At 44.9% G+C, this 27,523-nt stretch overlaps 2 protein-coding genes, 1 long non-coding RNA gene and 1 other non-coding gene across 4 annotated transcripts; 1 reads left to right on the top strand and 3 right to left on the bottom strand.

The window, feature by feature from the left end:
* Positions 1-432: 432 nt before the first annotated feature.
* On the bottom strand, positions 433-5,528 carry RNASE11 (ribonuclease A family member 11 (inactive)). Its single transcript, NM_001302404.1, is given in 3 exon segments — positions 433-2,037; positions 5,106-5,168; positions 5,403-5,528. A coding segment is annotated over 1 exon segment (600 nt). The 5' UTR covers positions 2,016-2,037; positions 5,106-5,168; positions 5,403-5,528; the 3' UTR covers positions 433-1,415.
* On the bottom strand, positions 1,235-8,288 carry RNASE12 (ribonuclease A family member 12 (inactive)). The gene is made up of 3 exons (XM_054665895.2): positions 7,708-8,288; positions 5,106-5,168; positions 1,235-2,037 (listed from the first exon to the last, which is right to left on the bottom strand). The coding sequence occupies exon 1, from the start codon at positions 8,269-8,271 to the stop codon at positions 7,828-7,830; it is 444 nt and encodes a 147-aa protein (XP_054521870.1). The 5' UTR covers positions 8,272-8,288; the 3' UTR covers positions 1,235-2,037; positions 5,106-5,168; positions 7,708-7,827.
* LOC129136951 (uncharacterized) lies at positions 5,171-24,755 on the top strand. Its single transcript, XR_008538967.2, has 4 exons — positions 5,171-5,392; positions 8,138-8,276; positions 20,199-20,318; positions 23,376-24,755. It is a non-coding gene; the product is annotated as an uncharacterized LOC129136951 (long non-coding RNA).
* A 2,126-nt stretch (positions 24,756-26,881) lies between these two features.
* TRNAP-AGG (transfer RNA proline (anticodon AGG)) lies at positions 26,882-26,953 on the bottom strand. Its single transcript has one exon. It is a non-coding gene; the product is annotated as a tRNA-Pro (tRNA).
* Between the last annotated feature and the right edge of the window lie 570 nt (positions 26,954-27,523).

The following is a 27,523-nucleotide window of genomic DNA, read 5'->3' on the forward strand; positions in this document are numbered from 1 at the left end:
TACTGTGGATGGAGTCCACCCTTCTTTTTGATGAGTGGGTGGTAGCATCAGACTCACTATGTGGAGCTATCCCTGGGATGGAACTCGGTAAGCACATCTTCCTTTCTGGGTCCTGAGTCCTCCTCCTACAGAGAAGAGACCTTTGGGACCCAAGCATTTTGCTTTATTGCTCTGTCTTTGGCTGCCGAGTGCAAACTGAGTCCTAATTACATATCTGTTTGGCCAAACCCACATTGATTATTTAAACAACACCTACACTGACAAGGGAAAGCCAGCTCAAACGTACAAAAATGTTGCTGTAATGCTGCAAATTGGTTGATTGTAAATGTTTTACAGTTCCAGTATATTGAGAATTCTGCACCAAATATGATAAATCTTCGGGAAAATGGCATATAGAGAATTATGTACAAGAAAGATGTTACCATGACATAATTTACATACACTTACATGCATTTATTTAAAATTAGAACATTAAGAAAGAGTGGTCTCAGGATGGAGGGAGGATTTAAGGAGAGGAATAGAAACATATGGCCACACATCGATGAAGAAGATAACTGTCCATACTTTAAGCAGAATGTTGAACCACGAACGCTTGCAAATAAATAGCTGGTAGTGAACAAAATTAACTACAGTATCATAAGACATCAAGGTTGAAGACCAGTCCTGCCTGGTACTTAGCACAGACTTTCTATTCCCATCTTTCTGGCTCCTCTATTCTTCCACGGCTTGCCATTCCTCTCCCACAGCCCCAGGGTATCAAGACTTGGCTTGAATAAAGATTACAATAAGAATTTTCTTCTGTTTACAGCAACCTGTGAAATAGAGATGAGGGTGGAAGAATGGAGATTGCATAGGGCTGGAGCTATTGACACTGAGAGCATCAGCTCAGCCAAAGAATCTTTTTCCTCTGGCATTTCCTGAAGGACAGGCAGACTCTTTGTTATGTGCATACATCAATTCACACAAGGGTGAGCACATACCCTTTGAAGAGAGTAGTGATAATAATATATGTCACACTCATTCACTATTTGTCTGAATAGTATCATTGGCAGTACAATTAGCTTTTCATTGTCCATATCGGCTTTAGTCCTTGTTTCCTTAATTCTGCCTAGTTAGGTGGATTCTGTTTCTTGGCTTTATAGCTGAGCTAGGATGAAATTCAGTTTGTTTTACACCCCCCCCACCCTCCCCCCACACAGAGAGAGAGATAGAGAGAGAAGAATCTGCACGCCAGTATCAGTCATAACTTTTAATTGAATTATCCACAATTTTGGATTTTTCACTCCTCCAGTTAGAATAAATAATCAGGAGTTCACTGTAGTGCTAAAGAGTAGATATTAAGGAAAGGTTTAAACAAGAATGAACAAGAAGAGGTCCTTCTTTCGAAAGACCCTAGTCCTAAAGCTCTGTGGGATTTACAACTTAGAGCCACAAACTAACCAGCTCATCAGAGAATGACCTGTCAGCACTGTCAATATCTTCTCTAATGAGGTAACACTATGGTATTGGCACCTGGGGAATTGTTTGCCTGTAGTGAACTGGCACACTGTATTTTCCAGTTCTGGGCTCTCACAGCAGCTTATGCCAGGATTCTGTACAAACTTGCAGCTGGGGGCCCTGTGGACCCTGCGCATCACTTCCGTGGAGCTGTGGATGAAGTTATTGCTCCACTTGCACCATCCGTTTGCTTCTGAAACTTTTCTCCAGACTGTCATGTCATTGCAACACTCTTTGTCATTACCCGAACTGTTTCCCTTGGGGTCATTATAATGTAAACTTCTGAATGTCAGTAATGAGGAAGACATATCATCCTTGGACATGCTGAGGCTGGTATTTTTAACTAACAGGATCGGGTTCATTAATATCTCAATGGTCTGTTTTTCTTGGCCACTTTTTGCCATGTCATATTGCATCTCTTCGTCTGTAAATTCTTCTTTAATTATCTTCATTGTGCTTTCTGATGCTTCTGCAAGAACCAGGCCCAGGCTGAGCAGCAGCAGAGGAAAGGTCTCCATCTCAGATGTAGTGTAATCTCTTCTGCAGTAAAGACAATAAATGAAAGATAAAATAAGAAGATTAAAGAGGTAGTTCTTTCTTCCTCCTGACAGTTATTCCTGGTAGGGACCCCTACATGTAGGTTAAAATTTTTATATCTGTGAATGGAACTATGATATAATAGAAAGACAATCAGCTGTGGAGTCTGAAGACTCATGTTCAAATTCCTGCTTTTCTGCTTATAATTTATTCAACCTTATTTAACTCCAGTTTCCCCATCTGAAAAAAATTGTGAGAATTACGTAAGGTGACATGTTTAAAGATCTACAACCAAGTATTTGTTTCTTATCCTTTTCCCTTGGTCTATAATCTCATTGGTGGGGTGTATAATCTCCATGGTGGGTCACGATTCTCACTCAACACATTCCCTCACCATTACTGTATCTCCTATAGCCTCATATAGAACCTGGCACATGGTAGCCACTCGAAAACAAAATAAAACACACATTGCCATTTCCCCATCTCTCATTTCTTTTGCCACCCATTCTCATTCATAAGATTTCTGTCTTTACCAGTTCCTTCGGCAAGTTGATCCTGTAGAGGAAGATTCCACTTTGTTGCAGAGCTAAAAGTGAAATCGTGTTTGTTTCCTGGGAGTTTCTGCTGTTGTGTCTAACTGAGGGAAGGAGGGGCAACAGAGGGGTAGATAGGGTTGTATGAGATTGACGCAGGAGACCATGTGGAACCAAGGAAGCTCAGGGAGAACTGAACAAAGTGCCCATTTGGCAGTCGGAATCCCAGTGACCTGGGCAGTACTATTGCTTCTTATTCTGTGAAATCTTTTCTGTCTATTTATACCAAAACCCAGCATGACTTTTTTGTTTTCTGAAACCCTACAGCACAGATTAAGTTGCACTTCATTTTATATGATCTTTTTCATTTTTCCAGTTAGTCAATTCATGTTAATCTTTTCTCCCTCTTGTTAGGCTAAAAATTCCTTGAGCCTGAAACACAGTTTCTGATTATTTATACTTTTATTCATACAGAATCAAATAATGAACTGTAGATTAATAAAGAATCTGCACTCCAGGATCAGTTATAAATTTTAATGGAATTACCCACAATTTTGCATTCTTCACTCCTCCAGTTAGTATAAATAATCAAGAGTTTACTATAGTGCTAAAGAGTAGATGTTAAGGAAACAGGAAGAAGAGCAGAGCAGAAATTCTCAGTCTTTCTGAAACATGTAATTCAAGTGGGCAGCATTCATAGCTGCCTGAGTTTTATTTAGTGTGTGTAATTACTGCACACACACTAATTTCTCAACACTATTTGTTAACAACATAACATGACCTTACTAGTATATAAAATCCTTTACTTGAGGTCAATCCTGGAAAATCCCTAAAGAATGGTTATTTAAGTTAATAATTATTTCTCTCTCTTTGGAATGATTCTATTTTCCTCTTTTTTATGTTCCACCTCTAAAGCCGCCATCCCTTCTACATTGATCTCCTACATTATTACCCTTACTTCCCTCCTAATCACCCCTTCCTGACCCTCCAATTTCTTCTATACACTACTTTTCTAAAAACATAACTTGCAACGACACTCAGAATTTTTGAAACATTCCTCTTTGCTCACAGTAGGAAGTCTGATCCCCTGAGCCCAGGAGCCAATGCTCCACTTGCTCTCATCTCAATCTGCCTATCGGGATTTATCTCCCATTATTTTGCTACACAAACCTGCCCTAGTCAATCAGTGTGACTCTTTTTTTTAAATATACCCTATGCCATCTCTCCCACTTAGCTTCTTTCTTGAATGGCTATTCTTTCCTGCCTCTTGAAATCCTTCAAAGCCCAGTTCAGATCTCATTCTTTATTTTACATATTTCATCACCGCTTAAGTCTACTAAATCCATTTCCAACTTCTCTGAACTTCTTATCATTCCCTTCTTATACCACTCATTTGATGTTATTATGTATGAACTTTTAAAAAATTATATTTGAATTTAAAATGTCTGTGTGAGAAACTAGAGGAAAAACCTAGCACCAAGAATACATAAGCCTTAATTGGGTTGATGGATTATTGATAGATTATTAAGAATTAAGTATATGTGTCCAGGTGTGTGTCCAAGGATGCCTTGACCAAAGACCTGATACATTTTGAAGGGAGAAAGGATGAGGGATTTATAGGGAATTTATTTTGTTTCCTAAACTTCTATATCCTATACCATTGACATCAGTAGTGAGGTGACAATAGGGAAACAGAAAGACCAGGAGGAGAAAGATAAACAGGAAGAAGAGCAGGGCAGAAATTTCCAGTCTTTCTGAGACATATATTTCAAGTGGGCAGCATTCACAGCTGCCTAGATTTTATTTGAAACTGCTAAGAGGTGCCCTTTAAAAAAATATACCTGGCTGGGCACAGTCACTAATGCCTGTGGTCTCATTGCTTTGGGAGGCCAATGCGGGAGGATCACTTGAGGCCAGAAGTTCAAGACCAGCCTAGGCAACGTAGTGAGAATCCATCTCTACAACAACAACAACAACAAAAAGCCAGTTGTGGTGGCATATGCCTATAGTCCCAGCCACTCGGGAGGCTGAGAGGAGAGGATTTCTTGAGCCCAAAAGTCTGAGACTGCAGTGAGCTATGATCACACAACTGCACTCCATCCTGGGCAACAGAATGAGACTCTGATCCTATATATCTGTATAATATATATGTATATACATATTTAGATACAGATAGATAGATATAGATACACACACACCCAAACTACGAATGTCTAAAATGTCACAATTCATTTGAATTTGGTGTTGATCCCTATTGAATGAAATTACTCTGAGGATACATCCTATTGGTTCATCTCAGTTATACTTTAATCTGCAAGATATTTTTAATTAGAAAGGAGGAGCTTCGGTGAAGAAGGGGAGAAAAAGCACTGAAAAGGAAAGAAAAGACAACAAAACCTAGGGAGAGGGATAGAAAAAGGAATCAGAATTCAGAAAATAGATGTAGGAACCTAAAGGATGCATTTCATCCACTTCAAAGTTTTGCCCAGAAAATGATGCTACCAAGGCCCAACAAATCATGTGCTCGGGACCACCTACCTGTTCCTGTTCAGTTTCTATTCAGATGCTGAGGGCTCTGTTTACCTGGTGACACCCAAAATTCTATGGAGACAACAATGACAACAGAATTACCACAGAGAACTAGAAAATGAAACTCAGCTGAAAAACGGCCACCTAAGATGGAAGAAGCCATGAGATGAGTAAGCGTTGCCTACTCACAGGGTTGCAAACTGTCCTTCACTTACGATTATCCCCCAACGCCCCCTCCTAAATCTGATCAATCGCATGGAACTTGATGGTTACAAAAGACAGAGCTAACAACTAGCGTAAGTGCACCTTCTTCTTTGACATGACCTTGAACTAAGTCCAAATGAGCAATGAACAGCTGAAGTCTCTCAACTGAAAAGATCAGGACAGAGAGTGCTCTCCAAAGCCTGTGACCCACCCATGCCTGCTCTAGGTCACTGTATGAGTCTCTAGCTCTCACATACAGGATTGAAATGCCATAGCTCAGAATTAGTGACAACATAATCTGGCCTTTATTTGCCAATTGCCCCTTATTTCTTACTACCTCACAATACAAATTCTCCCCTCCAACAATGGCTATAATATAGTCATTTTCTGTACTACTTAAGAAATAGAATTATAGACTAATAGACTTGGAAAGAACTTGAAAGATTATCTAATTCAAGATCCTCACTTTACAGACAAGGAAACTAATGAATAGAGAAGAGGACTTCATGAAATCCCCAGAATTAGAAATCTCTCTTTCTCTTCCTTCTCCTTCTAGCTGTAAGGATACTACGCCCATAGCTGAATGTGGGGAAACTAAGCAGTAAGTCCAATTGTAAGAACTAAAAAGAGAAAAGAGTTAGTAGTCCGGCTCAAAGTCCTCTCTGTTCCTTCTGGAGACACAAAGAGGAGGTCACTGAGCTCTGAAAGTCTCGATCCCTCCCTGGGAAATCCTTATCTGTGTCTCTCTAAAGTCTTTAAGGGAAATGGTTTCAGACCAGTCAGGCTCCTTTCTTTATTTCAAGACACAAAGGGAGCTGCTGAACAGGAACAGATGCTGCTTGAGTTGTATATGCTATCTTTAAAAAAGACCCTAAGAGGTGACCTCTGTTGCTTCTACAGCTAGAAGCAGAGCTAGGATTAGGCTGAGGTTAATGAGACACTCACTCTAAGACCAAAATTTAAGAGAGTGCCACAAAACTCAATAATCAAGATAAATAATATTTTAATGCAACAATTTTAGAAAATATTTATTTATTTATTTTTGAGACAGAGTCTTGCTCTGTTGCCCAGGCTGGAGTGCAATGGCATGATCTCGGCTCACTGCAACCTCCACCTCCCAGGTTCAAGCGCTCCTCCTGTGTCAGCTTCCCAAGCAGCTGGGATTACAGGCGTGCACCACCACACCCAACTAACTTTTGTATTTTTAGTGGAGAGGAGGTTTCACCATGTTGGCCAGGCTGATCTCAAACTCCTGACCTCAAGTGATCCACCTGCCTCAGCCTCCCAAAGTGCTGGGATTACAGGCATGAGCCACCACGCCTGGCCAGAAAATAAATTTAATGCAAAATAATCCCTGATGAACAAATGTTAAAATTTTAAATACCAGGATCTGGCCCTGCACTACATGTTACTCACATAACTCATCTTACCCTGATCCTAGCCTTGTCAGATTGGATCTTCAAAATTTTGTGATAGATATTTTGAGCATCCAAGATTTCTTTCTTTTTTTTTTTTGAGACGGAGTCTCGCTCTGCCGCCCAGGCTGGAGTGCAGTGGCGCGATCTCGGCTCACTGCAACTCCGCCTCCCGGGTTCACGCCATTCTCTTGCCTCAGCCTCCCGAGTAGCTGGGACCACAGGCGCCCGCCACCACGCCCGGCTAATTTTTTGTATTTTTAGTAGAGACAGGGTTTCACCGTGTTAGCCAGGATGGTCTCGTCTCGATCTCCTGGCCTCGTGATCCACCCGCCTCGGCCTCCCAAAGTGGTGGGATTACAGGCGTGAGCCACCGCGCCCGGCGAGCATCCAAGATTTTTGCATTAATTTTGATTGTTTTAAAATACTGAAATCAAGGCCAGGTACAGTGGCTCACGCCTGTAATCCCAGCACTTTGAGAGGCTGAGGTGGGCGGATCACCTGAGGTGAGGAGTTTGAGACCAGCCTGACCAACATGGAGAAACCTCATCTCTACTAAAAATACAAAAATCAGCCGGGCGCGGTGGCATACGCCTGTAATCCCAGCTACTTGGGAGGCTGAGGCAGGAGAATCACTTGAACCCGGGAAGCAGAGGTTGCAGTGAGCCGAGATCGCGCCATTGCACCCCAGCCTGGATAACAAGAGCAAAACTCCGTCTCAAAAAAAGAAAAAGGAAACACTGAAATCAAATATATTCATCTAGGTTACTAGGTTTTTGGTCTTCTGGTGCCCTCTTAAGTTTTGCACCTCAAGTGAGTGGCTCATTCCCTTTATCTTAATCTCAGTCCTGTTTCTCATCAAAGGACACAGAGATAAGGGACAAAAAATGGAAACACATGTAGAATTTATGGTTTAATTCAGTAAAGATTATTTTATTGAAGCAGAATAAAACAATCCCAACCCAGCAATACAGGAAGGATAAATTAATTACCAGTGGCTTCCCCTTCCGCTCAAGGCATTGCCCCATGTCCACGGTCCAGGTCTGCCTCAGGCACAGCCAGCTCCAATGCCATTGAGAGAAGAGATCTCAGACTCGGGAGCTGATCTTGAGTTATTTAACATAGCCAAGGAAACTATCTGGCCTCAAGTCATCACAAGTGACAAGAACAAACCCCTCTGTGGGGGAATAGTGGTACCTGCAGGCAGGGTATCTTGTGCCTTCAATGAGCTGACAGACTGTCATTTTGAACTTTGTCTTACTCTGAAAGCAGAAAATGGCCGAAAGGTTTTGGCAAGCAACCTTCTTGGGAGAAATGCAAATACCATTGATTTTTCGAGGCCTCTCATGGATGAAGACATGCTCCTTTTTACAAGTGTGGTCAGGTTCCCTGATAACTCTTTGTATGATCATGTGGTTGCAGTACCTTGCAGGAACGGGAACGTCATTCTGAGGGTAGTCCACATGCAAGTGTTCTAAGGTTGACATCACTGCTTCATCATTCACCTCATTTTCCCAGAACAGAAGCACCAAGAAAATTATCACCATTATTATCATCAGAGGTAAGAGTGACTTCGCATCTTTGGCTTTGACTGCTGTTGAGTAAGGGAAGATAGAAAGTAGCAAAGGACAGTCAGATTCCTCCTGCTCCAACCCCTGGCTGCTCCCCCATCCTTGGAATATTTTATTTCCTTCTCTCCACTAATTAAAATCACACTGACCTTGCAAGATCCAGCTGGAGGCGTAGTTCCCCAAGAAAGCCTTTTCTGAACATGCCAGCTCTCAGAGTTTGGTACTGAGCTGTTCTCTGAATTATTCCTGTTGTGTTTGTTTTGTTTCTACAAGTTCTTTGACAGCAGATACCACATCTCCTATTTCTCAAATCCTTCGAAGTGCTCAACACAGAGCTAGACATATAGAAGGTGGTCAAGGTTATTCATATTGCTGAATAACCTTCTTTCCCGTAATTTTCTCAACCTTAAATCCACCCAATTGCACATGATTTTAGTACCTTCTACTCATCTATTCTTCCCAATTCCTTCCAAGTCCCTCCCTCTGTCAATCCTGCTTGGCTCTGTGCTAGCTCCTCTCACCTGTCATTTTTCTGGTCACTGTCACAGGTAACATAGCCTTTTGATCATGAATTTGACAAAATCGCTTGTGTCTTGCTGTTCCCTGACAATAACTGATAGAGAGCCTGTTGAATGTGGGGAGGGCCAAAGTAGAAAGAGCAGAAGGGAGGGACCTGCACAGGGTGTGCTTGGGCACCGCTGGGGAGGAAGAGAAGTTACCTTCAGCAGGACAGTCGGGTAAGGCAGGTCCTGAATGTGTCCTCATTAAACAAGTGAGGACTTTTCAGAACATTTAGTGAAGGCCAATGTGTGCCAGCCACAGTACTGTCTCCTTTCTAAATTTTCAATCAGTCCTTATGACAAATACATGAAATTTTTCATTTCATTGACAAATAAATGAGTTGCAGAAAAGGTTAAGGTGGAGATGGGAAGTGAGAAGGAAAGCAAGAGTCCCATCCTTTCAGTGCCAAACACTCGAATTCCAGTTTTAGCAAGTTTCATTTCCACCCGGTGTCCAGCACAGGACAAAAACAATTCCCTTGTAATAATGTTAATCTTGATAAAGCCCTGGGCTTCTGAGGAGTATGGAGACAGTTCCCAAACTGCTGAACGTTGGAATCAACGGGAGATTTTAAAAAGTATTGGCTTCCGCCTTGATACATTCTGCTTTAATTGATATTGTGTGCGATCTGGGTTGGGGATTCTTAAAGGATCCCCACGTGATTCTAATATATAGCAAAAGTTATAAGGGGAACCACTGAACCATGGTATACATGGGAAACCCACATGGGAGATTAGTGGATAAGGGCTTAGTTAAAACACAGTGGTTCAAAGTATTGAGACCAGAGAATTATTTTTGTTGCTATCATCTCCCAGTTAGTTGATATAGGAACGGGCAAATGGACTTAGTTTTACTACTTCATGCCCTGAAGTCATTTCTCTTTTGGAGCGACAGGTACAAAATCTCCTCTGTGCATATCTGTGTCTTTCTAATTGGCAGGAAGAAAATAATCGCAGGGTAAAAAATTATCTAGGAAAAACAGAATCCTGGAGAAGCCTTCAAAGAGTGCTTTTCTTTCTATACAAAAATGAAAGCAAAATTTCAAATTGTGAAAATGAGCAACCAGGAGAATATATTTACTTCCAGAAATGTCCATTCTGGGTGTCCTTTCAGAATTCAAACTATCCTGTTTTGGATATGTGTTACCCAATGCCACAAAGATATAAGTGCATGCTTAATTTTTGACACGATTTTCAATTAACAAAATTTGATTTTGTACATCTTGCAGAAACATTTCCAATGTATACAGAGAATTATATCTATGTACTGTAACATGTTCATTATTTCCTGCCAGAACTTCCAAGTAGCTGAAGTACAGATAATTTACTAAGTGTACAGGCAGAGAAGTAATCCCCGTTACAAAGATTTTCCCCAAAGGAGGCAACTAAACCTATCCCTAGGGTATCACACTGCAAAACGAGTTGAGACTGAGTCCAAATGTTAACTAGTGTGGCAGCCTGGAAGAAAATATTTGTAATGCCTAAAACCACCTTTGTGGTTTTAGATTTATATGTAGATTAGCATCTACATATAAGAAACTCCTTCATGTCAGCCCTAAAAAGACAGGAAACCCCAGGGGGAAAAAAAATAGTCAAGGAAAAGCCAATTTCAGAAGATAAAGCCAAAATGGGTAATGAGCAATGCTCCACTTCATTAGTAATCAAAGAAATGAAAGCTAAAATAACAAAGAAATAGTTTATAACCATCAGATTATCAAAAATGATTATCAAGAATTAGAAAAACAGATCATATCAACTGCTGGTAAAAACATTGCTGGGCATAAAAATAGATGTGGCAATACTAGAAAGGAATCTGGAAACATTTGGTAAGATTAAGGGTTTGACCTGAGACCTTTTAATCCCACTCCTGGGTATAGAATCTAACAAAATGCCACAGTATTTCTTCTGCATCAAATTAAAACTAATTCAGAATGGGCGCAGTAGCTAATGCCTGTAATCCCAGTACTTTGGGAGGCAGAGGCCGGCAGATCAATTAAGGGCAGGAGTTTGAGACCAGCCTGGGCAACATGGTGAAACCCCTTCTCTATAAAAACACAAAAATTAGTGGGGTGTGGTGGTGCACGCCTGTAGTCCCAGCTACTTGGGAGGCTGAGGTGGGAGGATCACCTGAACCCAGGAAGTAGAGACTGCAGTGAGCAGAGATTGTGCCACTGCACTCCAGCCTGGGTGACAGAGTGAGATTCCATCCCCCACCAAAAAAAAAAAAAAAAAATTAAAACTAATTCTGAGTCTTTTGACTTAGAATTAATTTTCCTTGGGGAGAATTTCAACTCATGCCATTATAAAGTTCCCTTTTCCTCCCCAGATTTCCAGGGGAATCTGGACAGCATATTGTTCTTATTCCTTCTTTATTCTGTGGCACCTGTAGTGGCCAACGGCATTAACTAAGGGACAAACATTCTCATTCACCTCTGGTAAAAACACCTAGAATACAGAGTTCAGATCCAGAATCTTGACCCTTTGTTGTAGTAAGACGTGACTTTTTTCAAACACCTACTATATAAAGGATTTTTGTCACCTATTGTAAGGGCCTTTTATCATTCACATATTATTTAATTCAACATATATTTATTAAACACTACCTGTGCCAGGCACTCTTCTAGGCCCTTGGGACATACCAGTGAAAAGACAAATGTCCCTCTCCCCACTACTGACTCTGAATCAGTACCTCAATATAAAAATTGGTAATTAAAATATAAGACTAGTACATTTATTCTGCCGTTCCTTCAGGAAGTATATTCCTGGGCGACCAAATCGCTTCCATGTGCTGTGGAAAAGCTCTTCTTTAGAGAACAATGACAACTAATAAATATGAAAAGAATAATAAAATTAGAAAATCGCCATTTTATAATCATTAATGAAATCATTAAGCCAGGCAAAAAGCATTTGCTGGGTGGTAAAATTATTAAATGAGAGGCTATATAAGGCCGGGCACGGTGGCTCACGCCTGTAATCCCAGCACTTTGGGAGGCCGAGGAGGGCGGATCATGAGGTCAGGAGATCGAGACCATGCTGGTTAACATGGTGAAACCTCATCTCTATTAAAAATACAAAAAATTAGCCGGGCGTGGTGGCGGGCGCCTGTAGTCCCAGCTGCTCGGGAGGCTGAGGCAGGAGAATGGCGTGAACCCGGGAGGCGGAGCTTGCAGTGAGCCGAGATCTCACCACTGTACTCCAGCCTGGGCGACAGAGCGAGACTCCGTCTCAAAAAACAAAACAAAACAAAAAACAAACAACAACAAAAAAAAAACCAAACAAACAAACAAAAAAAGAGAGGCTATGGGGAACTTTGCAATGGAAGATCTAGCTGCCACCACCCAAACAGAAGTAGAAGGTGAGTTATGATGTGCCTCCTAATAAGGTACTGTAGCACGTGCACAGCACTGTTTACCCAGTAGTATTGCCAAATAATTGAGCAGATTAGTTTATTATGCCTTAGATTTAACTTCCAGATTATAGGAAATTTAGGGAAAAGAGGTGCAAATTATATAATACTACAAGGAAGCAATAAGACAGATCCAGATTATGTGACATTCTACCAGTTTCTTCACAAAGTCTATCACACAAAAACAAAGAGGCATAAACTGTTACAGATTAAAAGAATATTCAAATTTTGAATCTTACTTGAATGTGCATATGGACTGGGCATTAGATTGTGTTAAGAACATAATTTTACTTTTATAAGATATAATAATTATGATTATGTAGAAAATGTCTTTATTTTTTGGAGATAATATTCAATAGCTCTAACTGTGAAATATCATGATGTCAAGTATTTTCTTCCAAGAAATAAAGCAAAAAGAAACGAAGAAAGAAAAAGAGAGGAGGAAAACGGGAAGAGAGAAAAAAAATCTCTGGCAAATTTTTTATAATTGTTGCTTTTAGGAGGAGAGGTGTAATAGGATCTATTCTATTCTTTCTACTTTTGTGTATATTTGCAAATAAGTATTTTTTAAAAATTAAATTCCTACTCTCATGGAATTTACATCTGGTGGAAGGAGATAGACAATGAAAAATAAGCATCATCAATACTTTAGTGTTTTAGAGGATAATAAGTGCTGTGCACTTTTTTTTTTTTTTTTTTTTGAGACAGAGTCTCACTCTGTTGCCCAGGCTGGAGTGCAGTGGCACAATCGCGGCTCACTGCAACCTCAGCCTCCCAGGCTCAAGCGATTCTCATGCTTCAGCCTCCCGACTAGCCGGGATCACAGGTATGCACAACTATGCCTGGCTAATTTTTGTAGTTTTGTAGAGATGGGGTTTAGCTATGTTGCCCACGCTGGTCTGGAACTCTTGGACTCAAGCAAGTCACCCATCTTGGCCTCCCAAAGTGCTGGGATTTCAGGTGTGAGCCACTGCACCCAGCTGGTGTTGTGCAAATTTAAATAGGATGATCAGAGTAGTCCTAGCCATTACAGGTTTTCTCTTTCTGCCTTTCTAACCAAGCACTAATATTGTTTGAGAATCTACCAGTTCTCCACATAACCATGAGCTTCAAGGGAACCTGCTGGGGATCTGGGTGTGAATCTGCTGGGCCCTGAGTCAATCAAGGTAATCCCATTCATGTGGGGCCAGTGAGAAGGAAAGGATGCACAGCTGGAAGCTTTTGAGAAGAGTGCACAGGGTAAGGATAAGCTGCTGTAACAAAGACATCATCAGGCCAGGCGCAGTGGCTTATGCCTGTAATCCCAGCACTTTGGGAGGTGGAGGCGGGCGGATCACCTGAGGTCAGGAGTTGGAGACCAGCCCGGCTAACACAGTGAAACCCTGTCTCTACTAAAAATACAAAAATTAGCCAGGCATGGTGGCGTGTGCCTGTAATCCCGGCTACTCCGGAGGCCAAGGCAGGAGAATCACTTGAACCCAGGAGGCGGAGGTTGGAGTGAGCCGAGATCGTGCCACTGCACTCCAGCCTGGGCAACAGAATGGGGCTCCATCTCAAAAAAACAAGAACAAAAACAAAACAAAAAAACAAAGACATCATCAGTAATCCAGTGACTTAAAGAAGTTAGAAAGTGATTTCTTCTTGGCTTAACAGTTCAGGGTGAGCACTTCAGATTCTGTTCACACTATCATTCAGAAACTCAGAATTATTCATATATACTTTTCTAAAACCATAAAACACTTTAAGAAAATATTAAGAACTAATTCAACTATATTATGGAGTGGATACCTACCAGGTTATCTAGTCAGACTTTTTTTAAATTTAGATTTTTATTTTTAATTGACAAATAATAATTTTATATATTTATGAGTTTCAATGTGAAGTTTTGATATATATAGTACACTGTGGGATGATTATATCAAGCAAATTAACATATCCATTACTTTTTTAATAGTGCAGATCCTTTTTTAATAGCGAGAACATTTAAAACCTACTCTTTGAATAATTTTGAAATCTACAAAATGGCAGCATGGCCCAGGAGTGTGACTGGCAGTGAAGGAGCTGGGAAGACCTTGGATGCAGGAAGGTCATTTAAAGCAAAAGGTGCTCCCCTAACTCCACGATTTTCTAGACTTTTCCTACTTCTCTATCACCCAGAAGCTACCTTTGAGCACTTTGAGCACCTCTCTTAAGACAAAAAGGTTGAAAGTGCCTCTGAACTGGGTACCGATTTCTTTCCTTTTCTGTGTATTTTCACTAAGGATCCCCCCGAACCATTTTCACCTCCCACTCTGGTGATGAAAAGAGTCAGGTGATATCCTGAGTTTCTTTCTAACGGTGGAAGTAGGCCTTGCTCATGAGGAAATCTAGGCTGGTTCACACACACTCTTAGTCACCCAATGCAAGTTCACATGTCGAGAAATATTTCTAAGAGCAATGCAAAGGCCATGGGACTTTACCAACCCCTCCAGGAACCCTTTCTTAAACTAACCACCCCCCTCTCTTCCTTGAGTGTCTACAAGAAGCTTTTCTGTGCGGTTCCAGCACATAACTCCCTAAGTGGTGCTACAGGCGATTTATCTGGCCTTCTCCTTGCATGCTGTGAGCCTCTGGAGAGCAAGAGGAATGTTCTTGTTCTCTCTAGCACAGTGCCTGGTATTTCTGAAGAGATCAAAAAATGTTTGTGGAGTGGATGAATGGGTGAAAGATGTCAGATCTTTCCCCTCTTCTGCCAGTAAGTAGCTGTGAAGTCATGTCACTGCTCAGGGTCTGCATGGTCTGCATTGCTTCCACTCTAAAATGGGGGTAATAAGAAAGAATAAAGGAAGAATTTGACTATTTGTAAGATCTCGCTCTGCTTTCACAAACTAAAGTTCTGAGCTAAATTAAAATGAACTCCATGGCTGTTCTCTTAAGATGACAATGCTCTGGCCACAAGTTTTATTTTCCCCCACCCTGAGGGAATAGGAGGTGGTCTCTGCCTCCCAGCCTGGAGTGCAGGGGAGCAGTAGCAACCGGGGAGCTGGAGCCTGGGTACCAGACCCTGAAGTGGGAGCTGACTCAGGAGTGTGGTGGAGCAGTTCTGTGAACTTGCCTAGGAATTGGCATTCAGTTGAAGGGACACCTTCCTAAATCGGGAACACTTACTACTGGGGAAAAAAGGCACGAGACACCCCTGCTCTGGAGGGTTCGTTGTCTACTTTTGGCAATTGCAGAGCTGTTTTCTTGACAAGGTGTGAAATGAAGGATTGTGCGGTACCCTCATAAGCCCCTGGGCACTGTTCCAAACCCCCTCCTACCACCTCACCTGTCCCCTTGTCCAGGTGGAGTAGACAGACTGGGGCCTATATGTGCCCAGAACAAGCTGTTCCTGATCGTGGGCAGGACATGTTCTGACGAAGCCATCGATCTCAGCCCTGCAGTTATAGCCCTGTGCTATGCACATGGGAGGTCCTGTTCTCCCTTGGGGAAAAACAAGTCATTTCTTGCTTTATAACTTTCCTCGTGTCTCTGAAATGATTGCCACCAGGCAATAGCCCAAGGAAGACCAGGCTAAGGGAAAGTTACCTAAGTGTGTCTTTCTAACAGCTTCTGGGTAGGCCGGTGCCTTCAGTTTTCCACTTCTGAGAATGCTTTGATCATAGCTTATCTGGCTTCTCCTGTGTGTCCCCAGGCTCAGCCCTTAAAAGTTCCCTTTGAATTCTCCTTGAGGAAGGAACATTAGTCAGCCTTCCCCTATGGCACCTCCCGGACATTCATATCTTTCATAGCACTCCCAGGCTTGAAATAACGTAATTGTCCCCTGGCCCCAAATAATCACGAAGGCCCTAAAGAACCTAGACGTGGTAAAAACAGAAACTCCCACGGCGAAACCCCGCCTCTACTAAAAATACAAAAAATCAGCCAGATGTGGTACCACGCGCCTGTAGTCCCAGCTACTCAGGAAGCTGAGGCAGGAGAATCAGTTGAACCCGGGAGATGGAGGTTGCAATGAGCCGAGATTGCGCTATTGCACTCCAGCCTGGGCAACAGAGCAAGACTCTGTCTTGAAAAAAAAAAAAAAAAAAACACACAGAAACTCCCTTTTCATAACCACCTAACTAGAGCAGAATGAGCAGTGAGCCGAGAGTTGTGAAAGCTGGATTCCTGGCTTGACACTGGCTCTGCCACTGACTAGCTCTGTGACCCTGAGCTTCATTCCGTGGGTCTCACTGGCCTCCTTTGAAAGTGGCCGGGAGTTGGCAGAATTGGCAGGTTGGAGGAGGTGAAAACAACTCACAGTTTCAGAGGTGAAAAAGCACCTCAAACTATACCATTCTCTGAAGCAGGGCTCTATGCTTGTGTATTAGGAAGTTGAAACGTGGCTCCCAGGGGCTCAGCCACGTTTCCAGCAGCTTGTTCTGGACACGTACAGGCCCCAGTCTGTCTACTCCACCTGGACAAGGGGACAGGTGAGGTGGTAGGAGGGGGTTTGGAACAGTGCCTAGGGGCTTACGAGGGTACTGCATAAATCCTTCATTTCACACCTTGTCAACCCTACTGCACCACAGTGATCTTTTTAAAACACAAATCCAGTTATGTGCCTGTGATATCCACTTTCTTCATCTAAAATGTGTCAATGGCTTTTCATTTGTCTTAAGATAATGACCACAGTCCTCACCTCTGCCTACCAGGCCTTGCATAGATGGCCTCTCCTCAAACCACTCTCTCTCCATCTTCATATTCCTGCCATGCACTCCGCTTTTTTAGCTCCCTCAACTCTTTGGGCTTTCTTCCAACTCAAGGTTTTTGTTCGTTTGTTGCTGTTGTTTGTTGTTGTTTTGAGATGGAGTCTTGCTTTATTGCCCAGGCTGGAGTGCAGTGGTGCGATCTCAGCTCACTGCAACCTCTGTCTCCTCAGATTAAGCGATCTTCCTGCCTCAGCCTCCCAAGTAGCTGGGATTTCAAGCATGCACCACCGTGCCTGGCTAATTTTTGTATTTGCAGTAGAGACAAGGTTTCACCATGTTGGCCAGGCTAGTCTCAAACTCCTGACCTCAAGTGATCCGCCTCTCTCGGCCTCCCAAAAGTGCTGGGATTACAGGCGTGAGCCACCAAGCCCAGCCCAACTTAAGGTTTGTTGTTGTGGTTGTTGTTGGTTCCACTAAAGTAACCGTCAAAAAGATGAATGAGCTTTATAAAGAAAAGCTCTCTGATATTATAAAGAGCAAACTATAGCTCTTTTAGGCCATGAAAATACATCATTACATTTACTCAATATTTATTGAGCAAATAGTTGTTGAACATTTATTGTATTCCAGGCACTGTGCTTAGAACAGAGATTTCTACAGGAAAGCAGACAGATGTTGTCTCTGCCCTCAAGAAACAGTCAGACAATTTTTTAAAGCTAAGAAATATAATAAATTTATTATGTTAGTGATAAGGACCGCAAGGGAAATTACAGGGTTTTATGCAAGCAAAACAGACTACTTCACTTATTCTGGGTTTTCTGGGAAGGCTTGTCTAAGGAAAGGAAGGATGCATAGGTTCACCAGGCAGAATGGGGAAGGTGAGTGGAGTAAGGAACACTCTACAGTGAGAGAACCAGACTATGTGGCTGCAGCATGAGCTGTGGTACCCTGTGGCAGAGGCGCTGCTTGGATGGGCCCCAGTGGAAACATGGGAGACAGTGGACAGGTCTCCCACAAGTGTGAAGAAGGCACTGAAGCAACTGGAAGCTCACACCACCAAGAAGGGGTGCACCTTCGCCAGCAGAGTTGGATGGGCATTTCTGACTGCACTACGTGAAGTATACGCTCAGTCCCTGCGGGACGTGGCACAGCTAAAGGACCTTCAGGCCTAAGTTGGGTTGCTCGGGGCCCAAATGCACAGCTTGGAGCAAAACCTGGGTGTAAAGGACCTCCAGGTGCAAGCAGGGTGCTTACAGGCTCAGATAAACAGCCTGGAGCAGGAGCTGGAAATAACTGTTGGCATGACCTTGAGCCCATCCTCCAGGCCGGACACTCGCGCTTGGTCTGATCCTGAGGAGGAGGCTCCTCTGCTGTGGGCTTGTCCTGTGATCCATCAGAAGGTATAACATGAGCAGCTGATGGGACCCTAGGGGAGAGCCCAGAGGCCCCCCGCAGTGGTGAAATACACCTCCTATAGTGCTTCTCTTTCCACTGAGTTTTGGGAGTTAGGTAAGCAATGCAAGGAGCACCCAGGGGAGTCCCCCCTGCCTGGCTACCCCATTTTGGGGATGAGGGGGCTGACAGCGTTTCTTGCTCTGCCTCCGAGATGGAGAAGCTGGCTTCTATCATAACTCACCCCTCCCTTCATCAGTGGCTGCAGCTGTGCCGATGGTTGGCACAAGGGCAAGGTGACCACATGTTAATCGAGTGGCTGATGGCAGCCATATGGACTGTTAGGAAGGATGCTGGAGAGATACCAGAAATTATGAGTCAATAGCAATCATAGCTGATTTGGTACAGGTACTCCTGGAGATGGGCATGCGGCAGGCTATGTTGGATCTGAATCCCTAGAGGCCAGATGATGAACATTTTATCTCCCACGTGAGGGATCTTGTGCTGACTGGCAGCCTCCGAGTGCTTTTGGCTCTCTAGCTGCTGTTCTTACTCCATATGTGGGGTGCCACATACATGAAGTGACTACTGCTATGGCAGCCCTTGAGGAGGCAGAAGGCCATCAGCGGGATTGGGGAATCCGCGCCATAAAGAAGGGGAGGTGCCCCCTTCACAGGTAACCACCCCACGAAATAAAAAGGGACCCCAGCGGGTGACCCGCATGCAGATGTGGATGGATTTACTTGCAGCCAGGGTTGCTTGGGAGGAAACTGAGAGGAAACCCAGTGGAATGCTCTTGGCTCTGTGGAGGCAATAGTCCCCCCAGCAGCAATTCCAGAAAATACCCGAGGGGGCAAAATACTGTTGCTCAACCCAGCCCCGCGGGGACACGGCAGCTCAAGGACCATTTGCAGACTGGTGAAGAGACTGGGCCCTTCCTGTTTGATTAGGGAACTGGCCGAGGTGCTTGGCTTGGTGGGGGGCGCCGGACGACTGGAGGCCTCATGTGGAACTGGGAATCCACTAGTCCCCCACCAATGTACAGCAGGTCCTAGCACTGGTATATACTGGTGCAGACTGCAGTCTTCTTTATGGGAACCCAGATAAGTTTCCGGGAAAAGCTGCATTCATTGATGGTTATGCGGGCCAGTCAGTGAAAGTGAAACCTGTGTCTCTGCATCTTGGCATTGGCCGCTTGGCTTCCAGCCTGTACGCTGTGTATGTTTCTCCTATACCTGAATATATTCTGGGGGTGGACATTTTGCATGGTCTGGACTTACACACCACGGCCAGAGAATTCAGACTCCAGGTTCGTGTAGTAAAGCCAGTACTGCGTGGGCATATACATATCACCAGCCCCAAGTTCTGCCACAACCCCGACAGGTTACCTCCATTCATCAATACCATTTGTCAGAGGGGCATACAGAGATAACCAAGACGATTAAGAAGTTAGAGGAGGTGCAAATAATGCCTGACATCCATATCCCCTACAGTTCCCTGGGATGTCCAGTCAGAAAGCCTGATGGGACTTGGAGGATGAGAGTGGATTACCAGGAGCTGAATAAGGTGACACCCCCTCTGCATGCAGCTGTACCATGGATTTGAGGGACCACCTGACAACGGAACTGGGACAGTACCACTTTGTAGTGGACTTAGCTAATGCATTCTTCTCCATCAACATTGCTCCAGAGAGCCAAAAATAATTTGTCTTCACATGGGAAGGGTGGCAATGGACGTTTACTGTGCTGCCACAGGGCTATGCGCATAGCCCCACCATTCGTCCTGATCTTGTTGCCATGGACTTAGATGCCTGGAAATGTCCAAAAGGGGTTTGCCTGTTTCATTACATTGATGGTATCATGTTAACCTCTGATTCTCTTGCAGATTAAGAAGCAGCAATGCCCCTCTTGTGGCAAGAGTTGGCAGCGTGCGGTTGGTATGTCAACGCATCCAAGGTCCAAGGGCCTGGATTGTCTGCCAAATGCTTGGGAGTTGTTTGATCAGGTAAGACAAATGCCATACCAGAGGCCATCATTGACGAAATCCAGGCATGCCCCTGACCCACCACGGTGTGGCAACTGCAGGCCGTTGTGGGCCTCGTGGGGTATTGGCAGGTATTCGTGCCCCATTTGACTCAAATGATAAAACTGTTGTACCAGTGAACAAAAAAGGGAGCTACGTGGGATTGGGATGAGGAGGCTGAAACAGGCTTTCTGGCTGCCAAGCAGGCCATTCAGCAAGCACCGGACTTACAAGTAATTGATCAGGGGCACCCATTTGAAGTTGATGTACTTGTAACCACAGATGGTTTCAGCTGGGGCCTACAGCAGCGAACGGAGCACTTTAGAACGCCAATAGGTTTTTGGTTCCAGCTGTGGAAGGGAGCGGAGCTCCGGTATTCACTGATAGAGAAGCATTTAGCTGCTGTATATGCTGCTGTTCAGGCCTGTGAGAGCTTGACAGGAAGGGTTGCAGTCGCTGTGCAGATGACTAACCCAATAGCAGGGTGGGTGCATTCATGGGTAACAACCCCCCAGACTGGGGCAGCACAGGCATCCACATTAGCAAAGTGGGGTGCCTACTTAGAACAGCAGAGTATGCTGAGTACAAGTCTATTAGCAACAGAGTTACAAGAGGTCTTAGGGCCTGCAGTCCTAACGCAAGATAAGGCCATGGGACCTGAGGCACCCCACGCCTTGAGCCATCACCATTTAAAGAAGAGCGCCTTCCCATTCCTGATGGGGCATGGTATGCAGATGGGTCCAGCCGGGGTGCTACTGCTGCCTGGGCTGCTGTAGCAGTCCAGCCTAGCACCGATACCATATGGTTTGATAACGGGTGCGGACAAAGCAGCCAGTGGGCTGAACTTAGAGTGGTGTGGACGGTGATAACTAAGAAGGAGTCACCTATAGTACTTTGCACCAATAGCTGAGCAGTCTGTCGAGGTTTAACTTTGAGGCTGACTACCTGGAAGTTACAGAATTGGCTTGTAGGCCATCGGCCCATTTGGGGCCAAACCACATGGCAAGACCTCTGGGAAACAGGTCATCAGAAAGATGTAACTGTCTACCGTGTGTCAGGTCATATGTCTTTGGCCACCTCCGGTAATGATGAGGCAGATGCCTTAGCCAGGGTCTGATGGTGAGAGTCAGCACCTACACAAGATGTAGCTTTGTGGCTACGTAGGAAATTGGGACATGCAGGGAGTAAACTGATGCAACAGGTCAGTAGGCACTGGAGTCTGTCTTTGCCTTCACAGGACATTTTAGAGTCCTGCTGGAAGTGCCAGCATGTGCTCAGGCATACCCCAAATGGAGGCAGCTGCCCATTATAACACAGCAAGTGACGGTAAGCCAGATGCCCTTAACCAGATGGGAAACGGATTCCACTGGGCCACTGCCAAAATCACAGGGCTACACATGTGGCTATAGACACAGCCACTGGCTTGTTGTTTGCCTACCCTTGCAGGGCAGCTGACCAGCAACACACCATTCGAGCCCTGCAACACTTATGTGCCTTTATACGGCCGTCCCCTGGCTGTTAAAAGTGATAGAACACATTTCACTGGACATCAGGGACAACAGTGGGCACAGCAGATGGACATACAATGGGGGTTTCATGTTTCTTATAACCCACAAGCCGCTGGCATGATTGAGCAATATAACAGACTCCTGAAGAACGGGTTACCGTTGCATGTTGCTCCCCCATCTTTGAAGGGCTGGAGTTCCAGGTTGGACGAATTACTTACAAGTAATTGATCAGGGGCTCCCATTTGAACCTGGTGTACACGTGACCACAAATGGTTTCAGCTGGGGCCTATGGCAGCGCATGGAGCCCTTTAGAACGCCAACAGGTTTTTGGTCCCAGCTGTGGAAGGGAGCTGAGCTCCGGTATTCACTGATAGAGAAGGATTTACCTGCTGTATATGCTGCTGTTCAGGCCTGTGAGAGCTTGACAGGATGGGCTGCAGTCGCTGTGTGGAACGACTTACCCAATAGCAGGGTGGGTGCATTCATGGGTAACAACTCCCCGGACTAGGGCAGCACAGACATCCATGTCCAGGTTGGACCAATTACTTACAAGTAATTGATGAGGGGCCAGTGCAACACATTTGCCATCTGGCTGAGGGCATCTGCCCTACCATCACGTAAAATTTTGTGTTAAAATTTTGAATGAGCGACCACGGAAAGGTGGCCCAGCCCTGGTGGAGACACTTACCGTGGGCCACCATCCCCATCCAGCTACAGGTACACACCAAGGATGACCTCGTCTGACCAGGTATGGGGACAAATGGTAATCTATTGTTGCCTGCCCCAACGCCCCTGAAGGCAGGGGAACAGAAAACCTGATGTTGGCCATGGACTCTCCAAGCCCCCCATTGCAGATGGTTAGCTATTGTAGCCCCCTGGAGGGAGCATCTGCAGTATGACTTACATGTGGCTCCTTGGGTATTTAATGTGTGGCCTCCACGATTGACCATTTGTAGGGGAATGGCCAGGTAAGGGACCCTCCTATATATGTACTGTCTGTGTGGCCTATTTTGAGCTCCCCTGTGACTTTGGCTTGGGTACAAGACCGAAAAGGACCATGGGGAGCTGAGAAGGTGTGGTATCATCACCCAGGGCAGGAGCCTTGGCAGCTGCATTGTTATCCAGAGATGAAAAGTTAGCCTGTATTGGCTAGGCACGGTAGCTCACGCCTGTAATCCCAGCACTTTGGGAGGCTGAGGCGTGTGAATCACCTGAGGTTAGGAGTTCGAGACCAGCTTGACCAACATGGTGACACTCCATCTCTACTAAAAATACAAAAAATTAGCCAGGCGTGGTGGCATATGTCTGTAATCCCAGCTACTCGGGAGGCTGAGGAAGGAGAATTGCTTGAACCCAGGAGTCAGAGGTTACAGTGAGCCAAGCTCGTGCCAGTGCACTCCAGGCTCAGCAACAGAGTGAGACTCTGTCTCAAAAAAAAAAATGAAAAAAAAGGAAAAGTTAGCCTGTATTTTGCCTGAGGGACGTGATTTGCCCGTTAATACCTGTGCCTGCTTTGTTGTTCTGGCTGTAGGTTGACATGCTCCAACAGCATTGTGGACTGGGCCCACACCTACGCTGAGGTGACCAATGTCTCCAACTGTTGGATCTGCTCCACCTTCCAGCAGCAGCTGCGGAGAGTTTGCCCTGGAACGCGTATCCTGCTTCTGTTAAGAACTGGACATGGCTAGAAGCTTGGGGTCCCACGGACAATGGGTGGGATGCCACAGGGCGGGCTTTGGATAGGAGGCATCACAAAACCCATGGCAAACCTGGCCCTTGGCTGACTCGTAGTGTCCATGATGGATGGAGCTGGCTAATGGGAGAACACGTGGTGCCCCCATTGCAGGTATCACAATGTATAGAGCAGCACTGGGGTAAAGTCACTGTGGGATGGTTGCCTACTGAGGTTTGTGCAAACATAACATGTGTCACCACACCAAGGGTGCAGTGGAACAAGCGGCCTTACCAAGGCCAGGCCCCCATGGACTTTGTGCCCCCTGGGAGTTTATGGGTCTGTGGGGACACAGGATGGCCATATCTCCCAGCCAACTGGACTGGACATTGTACCTGGGGTTGGCCCTATGTGCCTGCCATTGGGCTTCCCACATTGCCTAGTCGCCGCATAACTGGGAGCCACTGTGTTCCTGCTTTTTCCCAGTGCAGCAGGCCCTCTAGTGGTTCTATCCCTTAGCAATGACTATCCCTGGAGCAGGCGTCATTACTATAGAAAAGCAAGTTGCAGCCTTTGCAGACCACACAGCTCGGTCCCAAGTTGCCCTCCTTTTGTTAACTGATGAAGTTGATCAGATCAGGAAGGTGGTGCTGCAAAACCAGATGGCCTTAGACATAGTCGCAGCTGCCCAAGGTGGCACCTGTGCCCTTGTAGGGACACAATGTTGTACATTTATCCCTGACAACCACTGGAATATAATGGCAGCTTCACAAGGGGTGTCATAGGAGATTAAGGTGATTGAGCACCTTACTGATGACCCCACGCAGAGATGGTGGGCGTCTTTGGGATCTGGCCTACAATGGGCTCTCATAATCATAGGTAGCATAGCAGGAATATTAGTGGTAGGTTGTTGCTGTCTGTGTTGTTGCTGTGGCCTATGGGTCCAGGGTGCTGCCACATGTGCACGGGTCCCCACCAAGAGGATTCCCTGGCCTAGTGGGTGGAGTGTAAGGAACATGGCTGTGTGCAGCCAAGCAGGCATAGGCCAAGGTAAACAGCCTAGATGACTCAGTGGGATTGGGGCGCAAGTGCACAGTCCCATATCTTATATAATCATAGCCATGTAGGCACAACATAAAGAAGCTCCCCACCTGGCTCTCAGTCACTATCGTTTGTGTAGTGTATAAATGTAACACTGACCCTGCGAAGGGGCTGCTGAATAAAGCCATGTCTAATTTACCTGCTGTCTCTTGAGGGTTCTTCCAGCTCCCTGCCCCACGTCCACCTACTCCCCTCAGCCCTCAGCTGGGGCTGGAACCTAACCCTGAGCATGACAGAGATGCACAGAGGGTTGTAAGCAGAGAAATGACAAGCTCTTAGGATTTGACAGGATCATTCTACTTCGTGGAAAATAGATTTAAGGGCACAAGGACAAAACAGAAAGACCTGCTAAAGGGCTGCTGCAATAGGGCAGATGAGAAATGGTGATGGCTTCGACTACAGCAGTGGTGGTGGAGGTGGTGAGAAATGTTTGAATTCTGGAAATATTCTGATGATAGAGCCAACATCATTTCTGAAGGGATTGAACATGAGTTGTAAGAGAGAGGAATAAAGGATAATTCCAAGATTATTTGTTTCATAGTTCTTCTAAATATCTGAAGAAGTATCAGAAGTTAAATACTCAACAGTGTAGCTAGGAATGAAGTGAAAAATACCTGTGATTTCTAGTTCTTGTTCATCAGATGAGTCAGGACACATGTGGCTGAACTATAGGATGTAAACACTGAATACCCCGCTGGTAGCAGGGTAATAGAGATGAAGAGGGTGTTCTGAGGATCTAGCCGTTGCATAGAAAGTGAAAGCCTCCCTCCCCCCAACACACGCAGCCACATACCCTTCTCAAATAAGCAGGGCGAACCACTAGGCTGTCTTTTCCCTCTTTGAGGGAAACACATTATGTTTGCACAAACCTCAGTAGGCAACCATCCCATAGCACAGTCCATTTCTGTGGCTTGGGAAAGTAAGGAGGATTGCAGAGGCAAAATAATGTGGCACACGGTTGTACCCAAAAGAAAAAACTAGGGAAGATCAAGTACCAGCTAGAAGGGGGTGATTCTGAGGAATGCAGAGTAGGACACAGGGTTCTTACAGAGTTACCCCGCCCTGCATGGTCTCCAGCTGTGTCTTGTAGAGGAACTTAGTAGCATATTAGCTCCCAGGGCAATTCCAGTGACATCTTGGGAGCTTTTTTTCTGAAAAATAACCACTCCTAGGCTGGGCATGGTGACTCTCAACTGTAATCCCAGCACTTTGGGAGACCAAGGCAGGTGGATCACCTGAGGTCAGGAGTTCGAGACCAGCCTGGCCAGAGTGGTGAAACCCTGTCTTTACTAAAAATACAAAATATTAGCCAGGTGTGGTGGTGCAGGCCTATAATCCCTACTACTTGGGAGGCTGAGGCAGGAGAACCTCTTGAACCCAGGAGGTGGAGGTTGCAATGAGCCCAGATTGCACCACTGCACTCCAGCCTGGGCAACAAGAGTGAAACTCCATCAAAGAAAGAGAAAGAGAGAAAGAGAGAGAGAGAGAAAGAAAGAGAAAGAAAGAGAAAGAAAGAGAAGAGAAGAAAAGAAAAGGGAAAGAAAGAAAGAAAGAAAGAAAGAAAGAAAGAAAGAAAGAAAGAAAGAAAGAAAGAAAGAAAGAAAGAAAATCATTCCTAGGGTCCCATCCTCAGAGATTGCAGTGTAATTGTTCTGGAGTTGGACCCAGCAGTGGATGGTCAAAAAGCTTCACAGGTGACTCTAATATGCAGATACGATTGCAAATCCCTGTTAAGGAGTTCATTCCCAAGGGGCTACACCAACGAGTTCCCCACCCCCATGCACACACAGAAGGGTTCAGTGAGCTGAGGCTTGAATGACGGAGTCTAGGCTTTATTTGTGACAAGAACTTCGCCACATCTGCTGGCCCCTGCACTTACAAAGTGAGGGTTATGTGAAACTATTAAAATATGACTGTCCTGAATGAACAATTCCTGCATAATAACAAAGAACTGCAAAAGTAAAAAGCTGGTTGATTTAAAATAATGATTATGTAAAAGAAATGTACATGATACGTGGTAGCACCTGGTATTTATCCTCATAATGTAATACCATGACAAAGAGCATTTTTGCCTAAAGATGAAATACATATATTTGAAATAATGGAGCATTACATGGTACTCACATACTAACTTCAGACGGTGCTTACTTTGTGCGATGGTGTTTAACGTGAATAAACCTGTGGTTTTATTGGGATGTCCACTGACAGAAAAATCTGTGACTTTATGGGGGCCAACTAACTGGGAGGGAAAGAAAAAGAGAACAGGGCTCGTCCGGGATTTGAACCCGGGACCTCTCGCACCCTAAGCGAGAATCATACCCCTAGACCAACGAGCCACCTATAAATTTTGGTTGGGTTACTAAACTTTAATAAAACTTTCAGCCACGTCTACAGTTGGTCACTGTCTTCTTTTATAACTATGGGCATGGGTGACACCTAGTGGATAAAGTAAACCACTGCAGGTTTTCTCACCTAAATTCCGGAAGGCGGCGCCTTGTGACTGCAGATCCCTTTTAGGAAAAATGTTCAGGCGTCAGTGGGAATAATTTATGACATGAAATTGCATGTTATAACATGAAATTGCATGTTTTCACTTCCGAGTGAGCCGAAGATGCTGTAGGACAGGGAGCAGGCAAATCAGGGACCGTCCCGAGTTATCCGGTGGTCGGAAGGCATCTCGTCCTTAACAGGTACCGACCGCTGTGCCCGCGGCCGGCGAAAGCTGTCGCCGCAGGGCGCCCTCCGTGAAGAGACCCCGAGGCAGAAGAGGGCCCCGACGCTGCCCGGTGACCCGCCTTGCCTGGCACGGGGCTGGCTCTCCAAACCGTTAGACCTGACAAGGTTGCCCTCCCTCTCTCGCGACGCCTTTCACAACATGTATTATAACTCTTTCCACCAATTTCAAA

Source organism: Pan troglodytes, chromosome 15 (assembly GCF_028858775.2).
Source record: "Pan troglodytes isolate AG18354 chromosome 15, NHGRI_mPanTro3-v2.0_pri, whole genome shotgun sequence".
Classification (NCBI taxonomy): Eukaryota; Metazoa; Chordata; class Mammalia; order Primates; family Hominidae; genus Pan; species Pan troglodytes.